At 38.0% G+C, this 20279-nt stretch overlaps 1 protein-coding gene across 2 annotated transcripts in view; it reads left to right on the top strand.

The window, feature by feature from the left end:
- Positions 1–20279, top strand: part of SPECC1 (sperm antigen with calponin homology and coiled-coil domains 1) — a 962422-nt gene that overhangs the window by 669739 nt on the left and 272404 nt on the right. For both annotated transcript variants that reach the window (XM_053706122.1, XM_053706123.1), the window contains one exon: positions 9934–10078. In XM_053706122.1, coding sequence (XP_053562097.1) covers positions 9934–10078 — 145 coding nt within the window. The remainder of the gene's footprint in view (positions 1–9933; positions 10079–20279) is intronic.

The following is a 20279-nucleotide window of genomic DNA, read 5'->3' as shown; positions in this document are numbered from 1 at the left end:
CTACTTCCCAAACGGAATATTGTATGGTTCTGACTAGGGAAGAATATTTTTACTTGTATCTAATATTAGCAAAATTCCTCAGTAAAAAGCAAACATGTTATTGAGCTGTTGTTCATTCATGAGAGAGTGCTTCTCTTTTTGTATGTATTTTGTAATGTAACCCTGGGGGAAGTCTTCCTAATGGTGATGGGGAAACCAGACGTGGATCCATTGCCCAATGTGCTTAGAGAAATATGGCTGCACTTTACTTACAAGGCCCAATGAAGGCCAAAATGATCTTCTGGGTTGCCAAGTTCCTTATTAAAAGAGGGAATGTCTGATATTTAGGGGAAGGGCTGACCTTTTTACACGGGATCAGACTATACATTAGTATAGAAAGTTCTTCTCTGTGAAAAGCATTATTGGGCTAAGAGAGGCAGCTCCCAGGTGGTAAATCGCCATAGAACAAGCTAACACGTTATTGATCTAATGTTTGTTCCTCTTTCTGTATGCATTTGTAAAAATCTCTCTTGATATGACATGGAACACCATATACAACAGTGGGTTCTTGACCCACAGGGATGCTGAGCTACTTGGTGGATACTCTTCCTACTGGATGCATAGTTTCTTTCTGCAGTCTGTAGATTGACGGTGTCTGTTGGCTCAATGTCTACAATACAGAGCAAGTATTTTTTAAATGCCTGGCTACTCTGTAATTTACGACTTGTTTCACATGCTGGCCTATAGCTGTATCCTACTAGCAATTACCTGCATAAGGTGCCCTGCTGCCCTATAGAATCCAGCAATCTTTTCAGTTTGCCTACTTGACCTAGCCTCTGACCATATTAATCTCCTAGTCAAACACAAAAAGTAATCAACACAATTCTTTAAGATACTGTACTTCCTTTCAAATTATTGATCCAGAGAAATGATCAAAACAAAGAAACAGTTTTTGAGACAACAAAAAGGAAGCGCTGGAATAAAATAGGCGGTGGGTTAACTAAGAAAAACCCCCAAAGATGGTCTCGTAGGCAGTAAAAGGTATATCAAAATGGTGTATATAGCTACTTACACCAGATGATTTCGTTCTGGCTTCTGAAATCCCTCAAAGGACCGTAGGTAGTAGCAGTATTCATGGGCTATTATCTCTAATACCCGGTTCTTTGTTTTTGGCGACTTTGAGGAAATCCTGGGGTCTCTTTCACACAGCTGTTAGGCAAACTGTACACAGCGATCCTCACGCTTTTAACACAGACCATTACAGCTCCCCTTGATACACCTGCTGTTTACAGGTGCTACTTCTGGACAAAGTTTATCAGGTAGGTAGTTTGAGCAACGCGTTTCCGAGGTTAACCTCCTTTTTCAAGATACACATCTAGCCTCAAGTGGATTATATTACATTAAATGCAATATCTTGTACAATACAATTTACATAAGCATACCTTTAAACATCAGAGTTCACAAACTCAACGTCACAACCGCCATTGGAAAAAAGCTGCTAGCAGTGTTAAGTGCAATGCAGTCTTTTAAGTTGGCCGCTTGATTCTAATTGGCAATAGCGTCATATGATGTTTCAAAGGCGGTTTGTCTAGCTAGCGTCTAATGTTTACAGTGTAGCAAACTAATTGGCAATCCTAATAGTATCAGTGTAGGGACTGGGGAATATCAATGGTTATTAGAGAATATTGGTGGTTATTAAGGCACAGTTTAATACTGTGTGTCCCATAACAAGGAATTACTCACTATACAAAGCGACGTTTAAATGCATCTCGCAATCCATAAGTCATGTTAGACATTATACAAATAGCTCTGTATCTAACAAGTTATCAACTATTCATTGTACAAAAGTGGCATATAGACAGTAAATTAATTTTATATATATATATATATACACACACCAATAGTTTTATACATTATTAGATATATTGGGTATTTTCCTTAGTAGAACAATGAATAATCGATATAGATATTTAGTCCCATTGGGGCCAGTGTGTCTAATCTATGTATCCACTGTGTTTCTCTTTTAATTAATTTGTCATCCCTGTCAATCACCATGGCACGTAACATGGCCACTGTATGACCCATTTCCATAAAATGTCTGGCTACTGGCTGGTCACTTTTTTTTTATCTTTTATGGCTGATCTAATAGCACTCTTATGGTTCGCAAGTCTTTCTTTAAAGGGGGTACTCGCTTTACCTATATAAAATGTCCCACATGGGTAAGTGAGAAAGTATACTATATAATCAGATGTGCATGTAAGTCTATGTCTAATGTTGTACTTTTTGGATTTAAAAGGGTGGCTAAATGTTGTTACAATAGAATTTACACAGGCATACCTTTAAACATCATAGTTCACAAACTCTGCGTCTCAACTGCCATTGGAAAAAAGCTGCTAGCAGTGTTAAGTGTAAAGCAGTCTTTTAAGTCGGCTGCTTTATTCTAATTGGCTATAGCATCATATGACGTTTCAAAGGAGGTATGTCAATGTAGTGTCTAATGTTTACAATGTAGCAAACTAATTGGCAATCCTAATAGTATCAGTGTAGGGACCAGGGAATATAAAAAAAAAAGACACAGAAACCGTATCAGAAGATGGGGGAGGGGGTATCATGAAAAAGTAATACAACTTGACACATAGAATATAATAATTAATCTCAGTGGCAAAACACTTAGGCCTAGATTTGGAGTTCGGCGGTAAAAGGGCTGCTAACGCTCCGCGGGCTTTTTTCTGGCCGTACCATAAATTTAACTCTGGTATCGAGAGTTTAATCAAATGCTGCGTTAGGCTCCAAAAAAGGAGCGTAGAGCATTTTTACCGCAAATGCAACTCTCGATACCAGAGTTGCTTACGGACGCGGCCGGCCTCAAAAACGTGCTCGTGCACGATTCCCCCATAGGAAACAATGGGGCTGTTTGAGCTGAAAAAAAACCTAACACCTGCAAAAAAGCAGCGTTCAGCTCCTAACGCAGCCCCATTGTTTCCTATGGGGAAACACTTCCTACGTCTGCACCTAACACTCTAACATGTACCCCGAGTCTAAACACCCCTAACCTTACACTTATTAACCCCTAATCTGCCGCCCCCGCTATCGCTGACCCCTGCATATTTTTTTTAACCCCTAATCTGCCGCTCCGTAAACCGCCGCAACCTACGTTATCCCTATGTACCCCTAATCTGCTGCCCTAACATCGCCGACCCCTATATTATATTTATTAACCCCTAATCTGCCCCCCTCAACGTCGCCGACACCTGCCTACACTTATTAACCCCTAATCTGCCGAGCGGACCTGAGCGCTACTATAATAAAGTTATTAACCCCTAATCCGCCTCACTAACCCTATCATAAATAGTATTAACCCCTAATCTGCCCTCCCTAACATCGCCGACACCTAACTTCAATTATTAACCCCTAATCTGCCGACCGGAGCTCACCGCTATTCTAATAAATGTATTAACCCCTAAAGCTAAGTCTAACCCTAACACTAACACCCCCCTAAGTTAAATATAATTTTTATCTAACGAAATAAATTAACTCTTATTAAATAAATGATTCCTATTTAAAGCTAAATACTTACCTGTAAAATACATCCTAATATAGCTACAATATAAATTATAATTATATTATAGCTATTATAGGATTAATATTTATTTTACAGGTAACTTTGTAATTATTTTAACCAGGTACAATAGATATTAAATAGTTAAGAACTATTTAATAGTTACCTAGTTAAAATAATAACAAAATTACCTGTAAAATAAGTCCTAACCTAAGATATAATTAAACCTAACACTACCCTATCAATAAAATAATTAAATAAACTACCTACAATTACCTACAATTAACCTAACACTACACTATCAATAAATTAATCAAATACAATTCCTACAAATAAATACAATTAAATAAACTAGCTAAAGTACAAAAAATAAAAAAGATCTAAGTTACAGAAAATAAAAAAATATTTACAAACATAATAAAAATATTACAACAATTTTAAACTAATTACACCTACTCTAAGCCCCCTAATAAAATAACAAAGCCCCCCAAAATAAAAAATTCCCTACCCTATTCTAAATTAAAAAAGTTACAAGCTCTTTTACCTTACCAGCCCTGAACAGGGCCCTTTGCGGGGCATGCCCCAAGAAGTTCAGCTCTTTTGCCTGTAAAAAAAAACATACAATACCCCCCCCCAACATTACAACCCACCACCCACATACCCCTAATCTAACCCAAACCCCCCTTAAATAAACCTAACACTAAGCCCCTGAAGATCTTCCTACCTTGTCTTCACCATCCAGGTATCACCGATCCGTCCTGGCTCCAACATCTTCATCCAACCCAAGCGGGGGTTGGCGATCCATAATCCGGTCCAGAAGAGGCTCCAAAGTCTTCCTCCTATCCGGCAAGAAGAGGACATCCGGACCGGCAAACATCTTCTCCAAGCGGCATCTTCGATCTTCTTCCATCCGGAGCGAAGCGGCAGGATCCTGAAGACATCCAGCGCGGAACATCCATCCGGACCGACGACTGAACGACGAATGACTGTTCCTTTAAGGGACGTCATCCAAGATGGCGTCCCTCGAATTCCGATTGGCTGATAGGATTCTATCAGCCAATCGGAATTAAGGTAGGAATTTTCTGATTGGCTGATGGAATCAGCCAATCAGAATCTAGTTCAATCCGATTGGCCGATCCAATCAGCCAATCAGATTGAGCTCGCATTCTATTGGCTGATCGGAACAGCCAATAGAATGCGAGCTCAATCTGATTGGCTGATTGGATCAGCCAATCGGATTGAACTTGATTCTGATTGGCTGATTCCATCAGCCAATCAGAAAATTCCTACCTTAATTCCGATTGGCTGATAGAATCCTATCAGCCAATCGGAATTCGAGGGACGCCATCTTGGATGACGTCCCTTAAAGGAACAGTCATTCGTCGTTCAGTCGTCGGTCCGGATGGATGTTCCGCGCTGGATGTCTTCAGGATCCTGCCTCTTCGCTCCGGATGGAAGAAGATCGAAGATGCCGCCTGGATGATGACTTCAATCGGATGGAAGATCCTCTTCTGCCCCGCTTGGATGAAGACTTTGACCGGATCATGGACCTCTTCAGCCCCCGCTTGGGCTTGGATCAGGACATCGGAGGAGCTCTTCAGGACGGATCGGTGAACCTGGTATGGTGAAGACAAGGTAGGAAGATCTTCAGGGGCTTAGTGTTAGGTTTATTTAAGGGGGGTTTGGGTTAGATTAGGGGTATGTGGGTGGTGGGTTGTAATGTTGGGGGGGGGGTATTGTATTTATTCTTTTACAGGCAAAAGAGCTGAAATTCTTGGGGCATGCCCCGCAAAGGGCCCTGTTCAGGGCTGGTAAGGTAAAAGAGCTTGTAACTTTTTTAATTTAGAATAGGGTAGGGAATTTTTTATTTTGGGGGGCTTTGTTATTTTATTAGGGGGCTTAGAGTAGGTGTAATTAGTTTAAAATTGTTGTAATATTTTTATTATGTTTGTAAATATTTTTTTATTTTCTGTAACTTAGATCTTTTTTATTTTTTGTACTTTAGCTAGTTTATTTAATTGTATTTATTTGTAGGAATTGTATTTAATTAATTTATTGATAGTGTAGTGTTAGGTTAATTGTAGGTAATTGTAGGTAGTTTATTTAATTATTTTATTGATAGGGTAGTGTTAGGTTTAATTATATCTTAGGTTAGGACTTATTTTACAGGTAATTTTGTTATTATTTTAACTAGGTAACTATTAAATAGTTCTTAACTATTTAATAGCTATTGTACCTGGTTAAAATAATTACAAAGTTACCTGTAAAATAAATATTAATCCTAAAATAGCTATAATATAATTATAATTTATATTGTAGCTATATTAGGATGTATTTTACAGGTAAGTATTTAGCTTTAAATAGGAATCATTTATTTAATAAGAGTTAATTTATTTCGTTAGATAAAAATTATATTTAACTTAGGGGGGTGTTAGTGTTAGGGTTAGACTTAGCTTTAGGGGTTAATACATTTATTAGAATAGCGGTGAGCTCCGGTCGGCAGATTAGGGGTTAATAATTGAAGTTAGGTGTCGGCGATGTTAGGGAGGGCAGATTAGGGGTTAATACTATTTATGATAGGGTTAGTGAGGCGGGTTAGGGGTTCATAACTTTATTATAGTAGCGCTCAGGTCCGCTCGGCAGATTAGGGGTTAATAAGTGTAGGCAGGTGTCGGCGACGTTGAGGGGGGCAGATTAGGGGTTAATAAATATAATATAGGGGTCGGCGATGTTAGGGGTAGCAGATTAGGGGTACATAGGGATAACGTAGGTGGCGGCGATTTGCGGTCGGAAGATTAGGGGTTAATTATTTTAAGTAGCTTGCGGCGACGTTGTGGGGGGCAAGTTAGGGGTTAAGAAATATAATATAGGGGTCGGCGGTGTTAGGGGCAGCAGATTAGGGCTACATAAGTATAACGTAGGTGGCGGTCGGCAGATTAGGGGTTAAAAATTTAAATAGAGTGGCAGCGATGTGGGGGGACCTCGGTTTAGGGGTACATAGGTAGTTTATGGGTGTTAGTGTACTTTAGGGTACAGTAGTTAAGAGCTTTATAAACCGGCGTTAGCCAGAAAGCTCTTAACTCCTGCTATTTTCAGGCAGCTGGAATTTTGTCGTTAGAGCTCTAACGCTCACTTCAGAAACGACTCTAAATACCAGCGTTAGAAAGATCCCATTGAAAAGATAGGCTACGCAAATGGCGTAGGGGGATCTGCGGTATGGAAAAGTCGCGGCTGAAAAGTGAGCGTTAGACCCTTTAATCACTGACTCCAAATACCAGCGGGCGGCCAAAACCAGCGTTAGGAGCCTCTAACGCTGGTTTTGACGGTTACCGCCGAACTCCAAATCTAGGCCTATGTGAACATCAAGAAAAACTTTTAAATGAAGGTCTTAGCTACGTCCCAACCCCTAGACATGATTATTTCTCCCATAAAGTTGACCTTAATAGGTTTCAGCGACAATTGAAACTAAAAGATCACTTCAAAATGGTTTCAATACCACCTCCTTGCAATAAATTTAAAACTAAATCCAAATTTGAGCCTAATACCACACACCCCACTTACATGTCTATTTGTACCAGAGCAACCTTGAACCAACATTTGATAAGAGATAAGTACAAATTCAATATGGATAAAATGGAATTGTTGGCCCTGCAGAAACTTAGAAGAGATACATCCTTGGTTATCCGTCCTGCAGACAAAGATGGGGCTATAGTAATATTAGATCGTTATTACGATACAACTGATTTCTTAGGTCAGTTAAATGACGCTAAGACATATAAAAAATTGTCGAAAAACCCTATGAGGGAATATAAATCTACTCTAGATACTCAATTACTATTAGCACTCCAACAGGGCTACATTGATGAAACAATCCATACATTTCTTACTAATAATTTTCCAAAATACCCTAACATATATACAGTTCCTAAAATTCATAAAGGTCTAATAAGACCCCCTGGGAGGCCCATAGTCTCTGGTATTGGGTCACAGTATCAAAAGGTGGCCCAATTTCCATTTGCAGGGTACTGTAAAAAACAAACAAACAAATCCTAGTTGCTGAACTCTATAAATTTAATTAAATTGTTTGAAAAAGTAGTTTCTCAGACCAAAATTATTTTAGTCATGGATGTAACAAGCTTATACTACATTATCCCCCATGATCTAGGGATTGAAGCGGTTAAAGAGAGCTTACAATCTGACCCTGAGTATCTTGGCCCCCCCTATTGAATTTGTACTTGATATTTTACATATGTGTTTAACACACAACTACTTCATGTTTGAAAATTAATTTTATTTACAATTGGTAGGCACAGCCATGGGGTCTACCATGGTCCCTTCATACGCCAATCTTTTTATGGCATGGTAAGAAAATAAATATATATATATATAATCAAGTAAATTCCAATATACTAATGTATCAAATATATATCGATGATGTTTTTATGGTATGGGGAGGCTCTGATATAGATCTTAAGCAATGGTGTACCCAACTAAATTTGAATCAACCTTAAGTACAGTTCAAGATGGAGAGCAGCAACACTGAACTTCATTTTTTGGATCTCTGCATTTATAAACACACACAAGGTACTCAAAGCATATTATGCACTAAACTCTATTCCAAACTGATGTTAAAATATCAAAGCTATCATCCACCACAGCTTAAAGGGGTATCCTGAAGTCTCAACTATTGAGAGTCATACATAATAATACAAAACAAAGCAATAAGGAGTCACAATATCAAATTATGAGAAATAGATTCCTGCTTAGGGGATATAGAGCTAAAGAAATTGATACTGTTTGGGCTGAGATTACGGATCTAAATCAAGAAGCATTGATTTATAAAACAAACCAGTGAAAGAGAGCGACACTAATTTGAATTTTGTTACTACATACACTCCAGCTAGCCACACAATTAAAAAGCTATTGACAAAAAAATGGCACCTACTATCTGAGGACCCCATACTACCCTTCAAGGGCATGAAACCACCTAGAATGGTAACCAGAAATGGACAAAGCTTGAGAACCATGCTAGTAAAGCATGATATTAGTCAGGAAAAAAATACCTGGCTACTTAAAGAGAAACCTGGTTGTTACAAGTGTGGAAATTGCGTAACGTGCAAAACACTATTCTCTGGAACAACATTTAGCCACCCTTTTAAATCCAAAAAGTACAACATTAGACATAGACTTACATACACATCTGATTATATAGTATACTTTCTCACTTGCCCATGTGGGACATTTTATATAGGTAAAGCGAGTACCCCCTTTAAAGAAAAACTTTTTAACAGCACTTACAGTGGTGCACTGAGGACTAACAGGCATTTGGTTCCACACTTGACACATTTCTGCCATGTAGTGGGGCAGTTGGGTCCAGTGTTACCCTCCTCTTCACTCCCCCCACACAGGCACCATGTACTGCACTTGAGAAACAATGCACTGCATCCTAGGGAACCCAAAGCAACAAACTGTAACTGGGGAAAATTAAGGTAAGAGGCTGACAGAGGAACATTAGGGCCAGGTCACTGACTTGAGCGCTGAAATGGCTATAAGGTGACAGAAGGGCTGTAGGGCCAAGGGTCTGCCCTGACACGGATTTGTGGCTAACATAATGGCTTCAGAGCCATGAGTCCAATCTGATAGTCACATTATAGTATTATTTGAGCATAGCGAGCAGTCATAAAAGATTGTTTTCTGTTACCTGGTTTACACCTGTTTAGAATGTTGTTTGCTTGATGCTTCTTAAAGTGATGATAAAGCCGAGGCCCGAGTGTTTAAAAAAACGCTAGGATTTACCATGTGACGTTTCCACCTCTAAACCAATAGCCGTGCTAGCATACAGAACACTGTCAGATGACTAGCACGGCTATTGCTTTAGAGGTGGAAACGTCACAGGCTTGAGAAAAGAGCGCTGTGCAGAGTGATTGTTATACAAAGAACAATATTTTAATGGTGTTTGATATAAATGAGTCTGTTAATCCAGACAATAATAATTTAATTCCTGGAGATCGTGTCATGTCAGATTAATCAGCTTCATATTGTGCATCGCATTATGAGTTAAATGTCCTAAACCGCACATAAAGCATCACACTATTTTTTGGGTAGATGGCAAACCTCCTTATTTTTGTAATTGTTGGGGAAAATGAAAATCTTGAACTAATATGTTGCTGTTTTTGTAGTCAGAAGAAACATAATATTTTATTATTTATTCATTTATCAAGTACATTAGCTACATGATTAGACATGCATGCTCCAAAATCTTGTAAAATAATTAATGGGTGTCTCACATGGCTTATTTGACTTGACTAGACTAGTGTAGCCAATGTTCAAATTACCTTGTAAACTATGTCTAATTTCTCTGTACACAATAAATTTATGGTTATATTGTGTTACAGATAAAATAAAGGGACAAAGAGAAGATGTTATTCCAGATCGTTTTCCACGGAAAAGTCCATCTTTAGAATCCCTCAATACACAAACCTTTGGGTCCAGAAATTCTCACATGGTGACAGACAGTGGAACAACGCACAGTAAACTAAGGTAAAGATGATTTTGTGATAACTTTGACTCATAGAACTTTGTTTAAAAATTCTTGCAACCACGCAATTAGCTATTAACGTTCTACTGTCAGCCACATAGGAGGATGCCCCTTAAACCTGTTCAGAGACATGGAAAGAAGTGTTCACCCTTTATCTGTCAGATAAGGAGAGCTGAATTAACTCCTTACCCTTGAGACATAGGGCCCGGTTATCTAAAGGTCTCTGGGCTGGCAAGATTATTTAAAGGGACATTAAACACTTTGAGATGGTAATATAAAATGATAAATTGCATATATAAAAAGAAGTCTAAATATCATAAAATATGGTACAGAAACAAATATATATATTGTAGGTAAGAGAAATAAACTTCCCTTATGCTGTGCCTGGATAAACGCAGCCTGACCTGATGTCACCAGTTACATATGTAGTAGAAATTTCTCAAGTGTGGTGGCGCAGTTTTCACCGTATTTCCAGGGTTTTCCTTGTCAGGAGAAGTGCTCACTCAGAGGAACCTCAATGAAGAGACAACCAACATAGTGCAATAACGTTTGGAATGCATTTCCAAACATTATTGCACTATGCTGGCTGTCTCTTCATTGAGGTTCCACTGAGTCAGGACTTTTCCTGACAAGGAAAACCCCAGAATTTGTAGAAAACCGTGCACCATACTTGAGAAATAAAAAGAAGTCTGCAATGTACTTTCATTATTTTTTTTTCTCCTGCAATTCCATTCTGAAATTTTGAGCTTTTTAGAAATGGAAGTTCAGAACACTTATATTCCACACAGCCCTTTTTCTGTACACTCTAGTGACTTAGTTAAAACTGTCCCTAATTGGCCACAGCAGAGAAGGTAACCTAAGTTACAACATGGCAGCTCACATTGTTTTATAGACACTAAAACTTTACACTCAGCGACTGCCACTTTTTAAAGATAATTCCACCAGGGCAGTCCCTGTGAGGGACAGCGTGAAAAACCACATCACAACTGGCGAAGTTTAGATAATCTGCTCCATAGTGAGTAGCATTCAATTCCTTTATCTTCAAGACACAATATATCCTGTTTGTTAAACTAGAACTTAAATGGATAGGAAAGTCAAAATTAAACTTGCACGATTTAGATAGAGCATGTAATTTTAAGACACTTGTACATTCACTTCTATTTTGAAATGTGCTTCGTTCTCTTTTTCCTTGTTGTTGAAAATGAATACGCACATATCCTACACTAGTGGGAGCTGCTGCTAATTGGTGCCTGCACACATTTGTCTCTTGTGATTGGCTAACTAGATGTGTTCAGCTAGCTGTCAGCAGTGCAATGCTGTTACTTCAGCAGAGGATAACAAGAGAATGAAGCAAATTGATGATAGAAGTAAATTGGAAAGTTCTTTAAAATTGTTTGTTCTATCCAAATCATGAAATAAAATTTTAGGGTTTTCTATCCCTTTAAAGGGACAGCAAAGTCAAAATTAAATATTTGTGATTCAGATAGAGCATGCATTTTAAAGAATTTTCCTCTTAGTTGTAGAGTAAACCTATATAGGCTGATATGAGCTTAGGAGCATGTACGTCTTTTTCGCAGTCTATGGCAGCAGTATTTGCAACATTGTATAGCACCTCAATAAACAACGGCCAATTTGTTTAATTTTAACTTTACTATGACTTTAAAGGAGTAGCGCTTCAATAAAAGACTGTTGTATCAAGGAAATGGAAGAAAAATAAAGTCTGTTATTCTGTTTAATTTGTCAGGGAATAATAATAGCAAAATATGTATTAGGGAAATTTGTATCCTATGTAATAATAAAAATACAGTACTTTAGCTAAAAACCTTTGTCATATTGGGTGGATGATTAGAGTTAATATGTTGGTGGTATCAAAATGCAGATACCAAAATATCATTAACATTTTGTCACAAGACAAGTCTTAGCCTTTCAGTGCAGATCTTTAAAAGGTGAGAAGTTCAGATTAGGGTTGCAGTAACAGGTTTTTTTTCTGACTACTGGCCATTTTGTCTTTTTGTAGTTTCTAATCACATTTTCTTGACTGATATACACTATAAATACCACATGGAAAGAGTGTATTACCACTAGGGCTTTATCTGTTTCAGACCTTCGTGGAGGTTAAACACTTAGGGCCAGTTTACAAATTGTGTGCTAAATATATTTTTGCTCACACACAAACACTGAATGACATATGTTTAATTTTATTACAAGATGATAAGACTTTGAATATCGCAACCGCATTAACTTATCCCTGTAGACTTCAATGGATCGTGCAAAAAAATAATAATGTATGCTTACCTGATAAATTATTTTCTTTCGGAATGATGATGGTCTACAGTCCTCCATAACATATGGGATAGAACCCCTATCAGAACTTAAATCCCTTCCCATCTTGCTTTAATTTTTTTTTTTTCTTTAATATTTTAATTAAGGACAAAACTATAAATCATCAGAAAAGAAAAGTTTACAGCATTGTTACACAGATATCTGTAAGACTATTAAATACAGAACTTAGGTCCTCTTCCCCCACCCCTCTCTTACACTGCTACAGGGATGAAAATAAGGGAAGTCACTTATGGTCTCCCTTCTATAATATGCAATAATAAATAGAAATATATCAGTTTTTAACATACATGAAAAGAAAATGAAAAAGCCATCTCTATACCTGCATTAAACTGAACTATTTGCCTGGATTTTCAGCACTTAGAGGTTAGATATATATCTCATAACAATAAAGAAAAGATGATCAGCATAAGACTAAGATTAATTAGCCTCTACAGTTAAAGAGGTTTCAATATTTTTTTATTCTTGTCTACATGCACACAAACAAGAAAATAAAAACTCCTATATTGCTAACTTGGTGTTATGTAGACTAGATATTGGCATTCATCCATTAGGGTGATCTATTTTTTAAACAATGTCGCATAAGGGGCATATATTGTACATTATTATGTAAAGGAGGACATGTATACAATTAATTAAGGCTTTTGTTTGTGGCCTTTGTTGCTGGCTGTGAGGTTATAAAATGAATGTCTATACAATACCGGCTATTAATAGGTGAGCACTTCCTCATTTGATAAACTTATTAATCAGTTCCCAAGATCCTAATATTATTAGAATAGAAACAAGAATATGCAAAATAAATGCGAAAATACAGACATTGTTCCTTAAAACATCTATGAAAAGGACTCAAACTTATGCTTAACCTAATAAATGTAACTGTAATTCTAAAATATAAAATTATTTCAGTGAAATCAAATATAGATCCAGTCTGCTCTGTGCTCCAAACTTAGTTACATATCTGTGATGTTCATATGGGTTACATTTGCCTTAGAGGGAGTGTTACAGTGAATAAAATTGTGTTATAACATTGTAGAGCCACAGGTAATTAGCTGCTTGGGTCCTTGCTAGTCCACCATCAGATTGCAGAGTTTGTTTCTCTGTTCCAACAGTTTCAGGGGTATGTTCAATGCTATCAGGCCGCACTTTCGAGATATACTTCTTGTTCAGAGGTATCATGGATGCAGGAACAGGCCTTTCTCACATCTCTGTCTGCAATAGTTGTGCTTGTACCTCACGTTGGTCCCATTGTAAAGTTCCTATATTGTTTGGTTGAGGGTAAGGTGGGTCTGCCATAATATAATTTCCATGGGATTGTATAATACAAAGCTGTGTCCCATCATCATCAGTAAGATCCAGTTAAAAACCTGTATCACTGTTTGCCAGGCGATATATGTTTGGTTCTTTAAATAAATATTTGCAGAAACAAAATGTGAGTTCCCTGGTGAAGAACCGTTGTGTTCAGTGTACAGCGGCTTTGTCATTACAGCTCTAATGCTGTTTTCAGGTTGAATTTCCAGGAGAGTGATATATTCACAAATTCCTGTTGTGGCGCGTCTGCATACTGGTTAAGCAGCAGCCTCTTAAAAGGGATTGCAAGCATGCTTTAATCTTTGCAGAGCGCTCCTGGATGAGTTGGAGAAAGTCTTGATCCTTCTTAACTGTAAGTAAGATTGTCGTTTTAAGGATTAGTAAAGAAAAATTATGATAGTAAGAATGCAGACTTTACAAATATATCAAGTCTGAGGTGGATGAGTAGCCCGGTTTCAGGGGGGGGGGGGGGAGTTGTAGCCTCGATAATTGCCAATGCTGAATGCCCAATTCGTTCAAACTACTGCTCCTAAATCATGAACACAACAATTTAGGTATGTAGGTACTAGCTGTGTAGGATAAGAAAACAAAGTCTTCTCTTGCCAATGCTGTTAATGTAACAGTAATAACCGGCAGATTATTAAAGTTACTCAGAAGCATGTAGGAATGCGACCACAGATAGGAAATGCCCCCCCTCTCTTTTATTTTAACATATAGCAGAGTAGAGAATAGGAAATATTAGGTAGGGAAGACAAAGCACGGTCTGTAGAGGTATCATTAGAACCGTCGCCCAAAAAAAATTAAAGGGGCAGGGCCTGTGGACCATCATCATTCTGAAAGAAAATAATTTATCAGGTAAGCATAAATTTTGTTTTCTTTTGTAAAATGATGATGGTCCACAGACCTCCATAACATATGGGATTAATACCCAAGCCAATGATCTATGGCACTGTGGCCTGAAGGACTTTCCTGCCAGAAGCTGCTTGCAAAAGAAAAAAAACCATCAAAGCGATAAACTCTAGAAAAACAAATATGCAGAGAAGACATGTTGCAGCTTTGCATATCTGCTCCAAACATGGATTATTTTTAAAAACCTGGGATGTTGTTCTTGTAAAAGAGCTGAATACACTTAGGAGGCGACTTTCCCACCTTCAAGTAAGTCTTGTGAATCACTTATTTGAGCCAAGAGGCCAACATTACCATAGTAGCTTTCTGCCCCTTATGAGTCCAATAGTAGTGAAAAAAAAAAACTAGAAGTTTGTCTGAAATCTTTAGTCGCTTAGAGATGGAACTTCAAAGCGTTGGCTACCTCAAGATTATGAAAGAGCCGCTACTTAGAGTTAGCAGGATCTGAACACAATGAAGGAATAACCATTTCTTGATTGGTGCTTTCCTTTTAAACTACCTTAGGAGGAAATACATATTTAGTACACAGTATAGCTTTCTCCTTGTGAATAATTAGAAGAGGATATCACAAGACAAAGATAACAACTCTCCTTGCTGAAGAGATTGCTAATAGTAAGAATACTTCCCCGAGTAAAAGTAGATAGCAATAGAATGCATTTGTTTAAACAAAGAACCTTGTATGCAGAGAAAAGTAGATTCAGATTCCTGTTCCTAATGATGATAGAACCTTTACAAACCTGATAGGGAGAAAAAATTGTGTCATGAGAAGAGGTGGTTAAGTCCCCTGGCTATGCTGTACCTGTGTCAGAGTACCTACAAATAGTCTCTGTTTACTTTGCCGACAGGATACAGTAACATTTGCGCATGCGCTGTACTGTTATGCTAATATATGTAGAGCAGGTGGGACTGCTCTTCATATCACTACAATGCTCAACATAGCCGTTGAGAGGGCGGAGGAATGCTTGATGATGAACATGCCATAATTTATAAAATATAAAAAAATGTAAGTAATTTATATAGAACAAAAATACAGTTTTTAATATTAGCTATCATTTGAGGTATGGCACTCATAATATAGTTAGCATCACTTTAAGGCATTTGAGTGGAAGGAGCTTCAAAGTTTGTGTGTGTTTATGTATGTATGTATGTGTGTGTATATATATATATATATATATATATATATATATATATATAATGTGTATATATATATATATATGTGTGTGTGTGTGTATGTATATATATGTACAGTATGTATGTATACATATTTATTAACCCATAAATCCATGTGTGTGTGTATATATATATATATATATATACACACACACACATATTTATACCCACAAACACATATTTAGACATAGCCCTTTCCAGTCAAACACCTTCTCATATACCTTTTAATGGAACAGTAAAGTTAAAATTAAACGTTTATGATTCGGATAGGGCATGACATTTTAAACAACTTTCCACTTCTGTTATCAAATTTTCTTCGTGTTCTTGGTATCTTTTATTGAATAGTAAACCTAGGTAGGCTCATAAGAGCTCAGGAGTGTGCATGTGTCTTTAGTACTCTATGGCAGCAGTGTTTTGCAACATTATTTTTAGCTTTGTTATACAATGCCGCAGTACACTGCTGCCATATGCCTTATTCAATAAAAGATACCAAGGGAACAAAGCATATTTGCTAATAGAAGTAAATTGGAAAGGTGTTTAAAATGATATGTTCTATCCGAATCATGAAAGTTTAATTTTGACTTTACTGTCCTTTTAACCTTATAAAAAATGTAATATTAATATGAAATATTTTTTTTTTATCAGAAACTGTATATATGCGTGTAACACTTTATATATTTATGTTGTGTTTACAGCACTTTTTTTTATTGCTTACACCTTACGTGGGGTCTTCTCTTGGGCTAACCCGCTGAGGGCAAATGTTGTAATATTCATGCAAGTTAGCGTGGGCACGATATTGCTTATAGCGTCCCACGCTAATTGCAATGTGCCACTTGTAATCTAGCCAATAGTAAGCTTGGTCAGTAATGCTTTAGCAAATCACAGCGTTCGTTTTGCATCAGAATGTTCCCTTTATTTATCTCCTTTGTGAGCAGAGACTACCATAGAGACATTACCTTTCTAGACATCAAGCCAGTCATATTTTACTTTCAAGTGACGAAACAAGAATTGATAAAAGGGACAAGAACATTATTACTAGACCATTTAATTTAATTAACTTTGTATGTCCTTTGTAGAACACATTTTAAAAAGGCAATGCCATGAACAAAAGGAAAAAAAGATTCCATGATCAATACAATCAAAAAAGCTTTTTATCCTTTTTGTAGGTTTAATATCGGTGACCTCAGGTGTTATCATTTCTTACTGTGCTGAAATCACTTCAAATGATTCTGTGTCCTTTTATCAGACCTCCGACCATACAAATTGTATTTAACAAAGCATGGTTTAGCATGGAGTTTGTGGGCTTCAAATGGGCACAGGACAAGATACTCATGGTGAGAGGGTTTCAGAGCATAAGCTTTTGTCTGAAAAGGTACGGCTAGCCTTGTCAATAAAAGCTGAGATATTCAGAGGAAGGTGGTGCTTTAGGCTTTTATCAAACCTCCCACTATCCAAATTGTAACTGAGATGTAACAGAGTATGGTTTAGCATGGGGTTGTGGGCTTCATATGGGCACAGGACAGGATGTCAAGTGGAGAGGGTTTCTGGATAGGCTGTAGTTGGGTGAGGTACAAGCCAGCCTTGTAAATAAAAAGTGAGACATTCAGAGGAAGGTAGACATTTGGAATAGATGTACTCTTTTGGAAGGGTCTCGCAAGATGCGGAAGTCTTAGGAGCTTTTGTTTAACCTTTACATGTGCCTGCTTCAAGAAAGGGTACACACATTTGTTCCTGTCACTTATTAAAGTGTATTGAAACAAAATTTGACTTTTCAGCCTTTAAATAAAGTGTAGTTATATTCAACTATATTTTTAAAGGGACGTTAAACTAACAAAAAAAATCCTAGCATTCTTATTGAAGAACAATGTTTAAACATATTAAAATATTTTTTAGAGAAATACAAATAAAACATTAAGCAAAGGTAATTTATTTTGATTTTAAAACTAACAGCAAGTGTATGTTAGTACACAATTTCTATGAGAAATAAATTGTTCATTGGACAACTCCTCAGAAGTTTTTGGTGGAGGGAGTTCTCCCACATGTACACAAACAAAAAAAGTATTTCCTTCTTAATACGGGGAAAGTCCACAGCTGCATTCATTACTTTTGGGAATACAGAACCTGGCCACCAGGAGGAGGCAAAGACACCCCAGCCAAAGGGTTAAATACCTCCCCCACTTCCCTCATCCCCCAGTCATTCTTTGCCTTTCGTCACAAGAGGGAGGTTGGCAGAGAAATGTCGGAAGAATAACAGAGTAGTTCCTTATGGCGGGTAGTACTTTTCAAGATGGGACTGGAGTTTTTAGCAGTCTTGTCATCCTCTCAGTGAGGGCATTGATGAAGGTTAGAGTCCGGAGATGCAGGGAGATTCTTTCTGCAAAACAATCCTGACTCATATTAACAGCTTTATAAGCAATCAGCGTTGACAAGTGTCGCTGCCTGCTTTCTGTACTCAAGTCCGTGTCAGAAGCGCTGCTACTATCTGTCAAATTTGAGGGACCGTGTTGCTGTACCACGGCATAGATTCCGGTAAGATCGTTTCAATTTTTACTCAGTGTGACTCCTTTATCTTCATGGAATCAAGGGTTAATATCTCCTGAGAGGGATTATTGAACAGTGAAGACTTTTATTCATGTTTGTTATGTGATTCTGACTGCTTTAATGTAGGAAACGGTTAGACTTTTAGGGCTCGTAGGCTATTACGGAACGTACAGGTTAATTTTCTTACTGTGCAGTTCTATTACACTGGCGGGCTTTTCCTTAGCGGGAGTGATCTTGCACGTTGCACCATGTGACCGGGTGCGGTCACATTTTTTTTTTCTCCATTTCCATACTCCTGACTGAGCATCTGCGGGGAGGATCTGTTTCTCTACCTGTCTGGGTCATAGGAAGCGGTGAGTGCCCCAGCCATTGGGAGTGTATGGTGCCAGTTGTTTTTTGTCCATAAGTTACTTAGTCGAGTTATGGAGGGTTCTGATATGTTAGAGGGGGTTCCTCTGAGTCAGATTTTGATACTTGTGTGTATTGTGAGGAGGCCCAGGTAACCCAGCCTTCTCAATTATGTTCCGTATGCCACCATAGGGTGTTCTCTTCCAATGTTGAGAGGTTAGAGATCACTGAGCCATCCACCTCTGAGGATTCTTCATCCTGTGAGGTTTTTTTCCCTAGACTCTTCTGTTCCTACCCCGACAGTTGTCCCGAATACCATTATACCTTCTCCTGAGGGAGGTCTCTTTCCACCAGAGGTTACTGCATGCTTTTGCATGGCCATATCTCTGGCTTTAGCGCATTTACATCTTCCTGCCACGTGCAAAAGAAGACTTAATCCATGTTCTCCTACCCAAGTCCAGCATGTAAGAGGACGATTGGATCCGATCAGTCTTCTGGGGAAGTGGTGTCCTCTGAGGCTTCAGAGGTGCTACCTCCAGAGTCTGAGTCCCCAGATACTCTGACGGAGGTGAATTTTGCTTTTAGATTTAGAATGGCTCGCCTGCGTGTACTTCTGAGAGAGGTTTTGGCAATGTTGGAGTTTCCCAGTTCTGATACGTCAGCTGAATCTCGTTTTTTTGAATCAGATAGTGTTTAGATGACTGGCGGGATGGTGATACTATTCCTTATTGTCTCTATATTTGTTATTTTATTTGTTTTGTATCAGATTCCCAGTTCTGAGCTCTTGAGGAATTGTGTTGCATGACAGGCTGGACCTGACAGTTTCACTTTCCCTTTGACTAATACTTGTGTGCACATGCCTATTTCCTAATCCGGTTAGGATAGTTTTTTTTTAAATTTATTTATTTTAGAGCTTGAGATTGTTGTAGAATCTCTTCTTAGGAAGACTTTTTCGCCTCTGTGATTCTGGTACTAGCGATTTTCATGGTCGCGATTGATGGACCTTTCCGGTGAAAGTGCTATATAAAAAAAAAAAAAGTACAAACACAAGGAAGGATGTCTCTGGTCGGGGTGATGTTCCCTCGATATGTCCGAGACTATGTTTAAGCTTCAAAGTTTTTATGTTTTTCTGTTTCTTATTCTCAGTTTTCTGGCCTTGCTAGAACATTAGAATTTTCTGTTTGACCCTTGAACAGATATGTCATATCATACATATCGGGCTGGTCCTAGTTGGGTATTAGTTATCTTGTTCTTTTTTTCATTTATAACAATTATGTTGTATCCTAAATAACAGACTGGACCTGTTTGGGTACTAGTTACATCCTTTGTTTTTGTTTTCTCCCCAGGAGGTTGTTTCCTTGTTCCTTTGGTCCAAAGGATGCCCTTCTATTCTAGATGTCAGGCTTGTCCTGGTTTAAATCATCTTGTTTGGGCATCTGATTTTGAGATCAGGTGCAGTCTAAGTGACCTACGACTTAATACCCTGCTTAGCAAAGCTGTTGCCGTTTAGTTTGAATTCTGCTGTGGCAGTTTTCTTTAGGAGCTAAGTTTTTCCTCTTCCTGATGAGGGGGGGGACGGGTTACTTTTTG

The sequence above is a fragment of the Bombina bombina genome, chromosome 3 (assembly GCF_027579735.1).
Source record: "Bombina bombina isolate aBomBom1 chromosome 3, aBomBom1.pri, whole genome shotgun sequence".
Taxonomy (NCBI): domain Eukaryota; kingdom Metazoa; phylum Chordata; class Amphibia; order Anura; family Bombinatoridae; genus Bombina; species Bombina bombina.
This window is presented reverse-complemented; position numbering and strand designations above follow the sequence as displayed.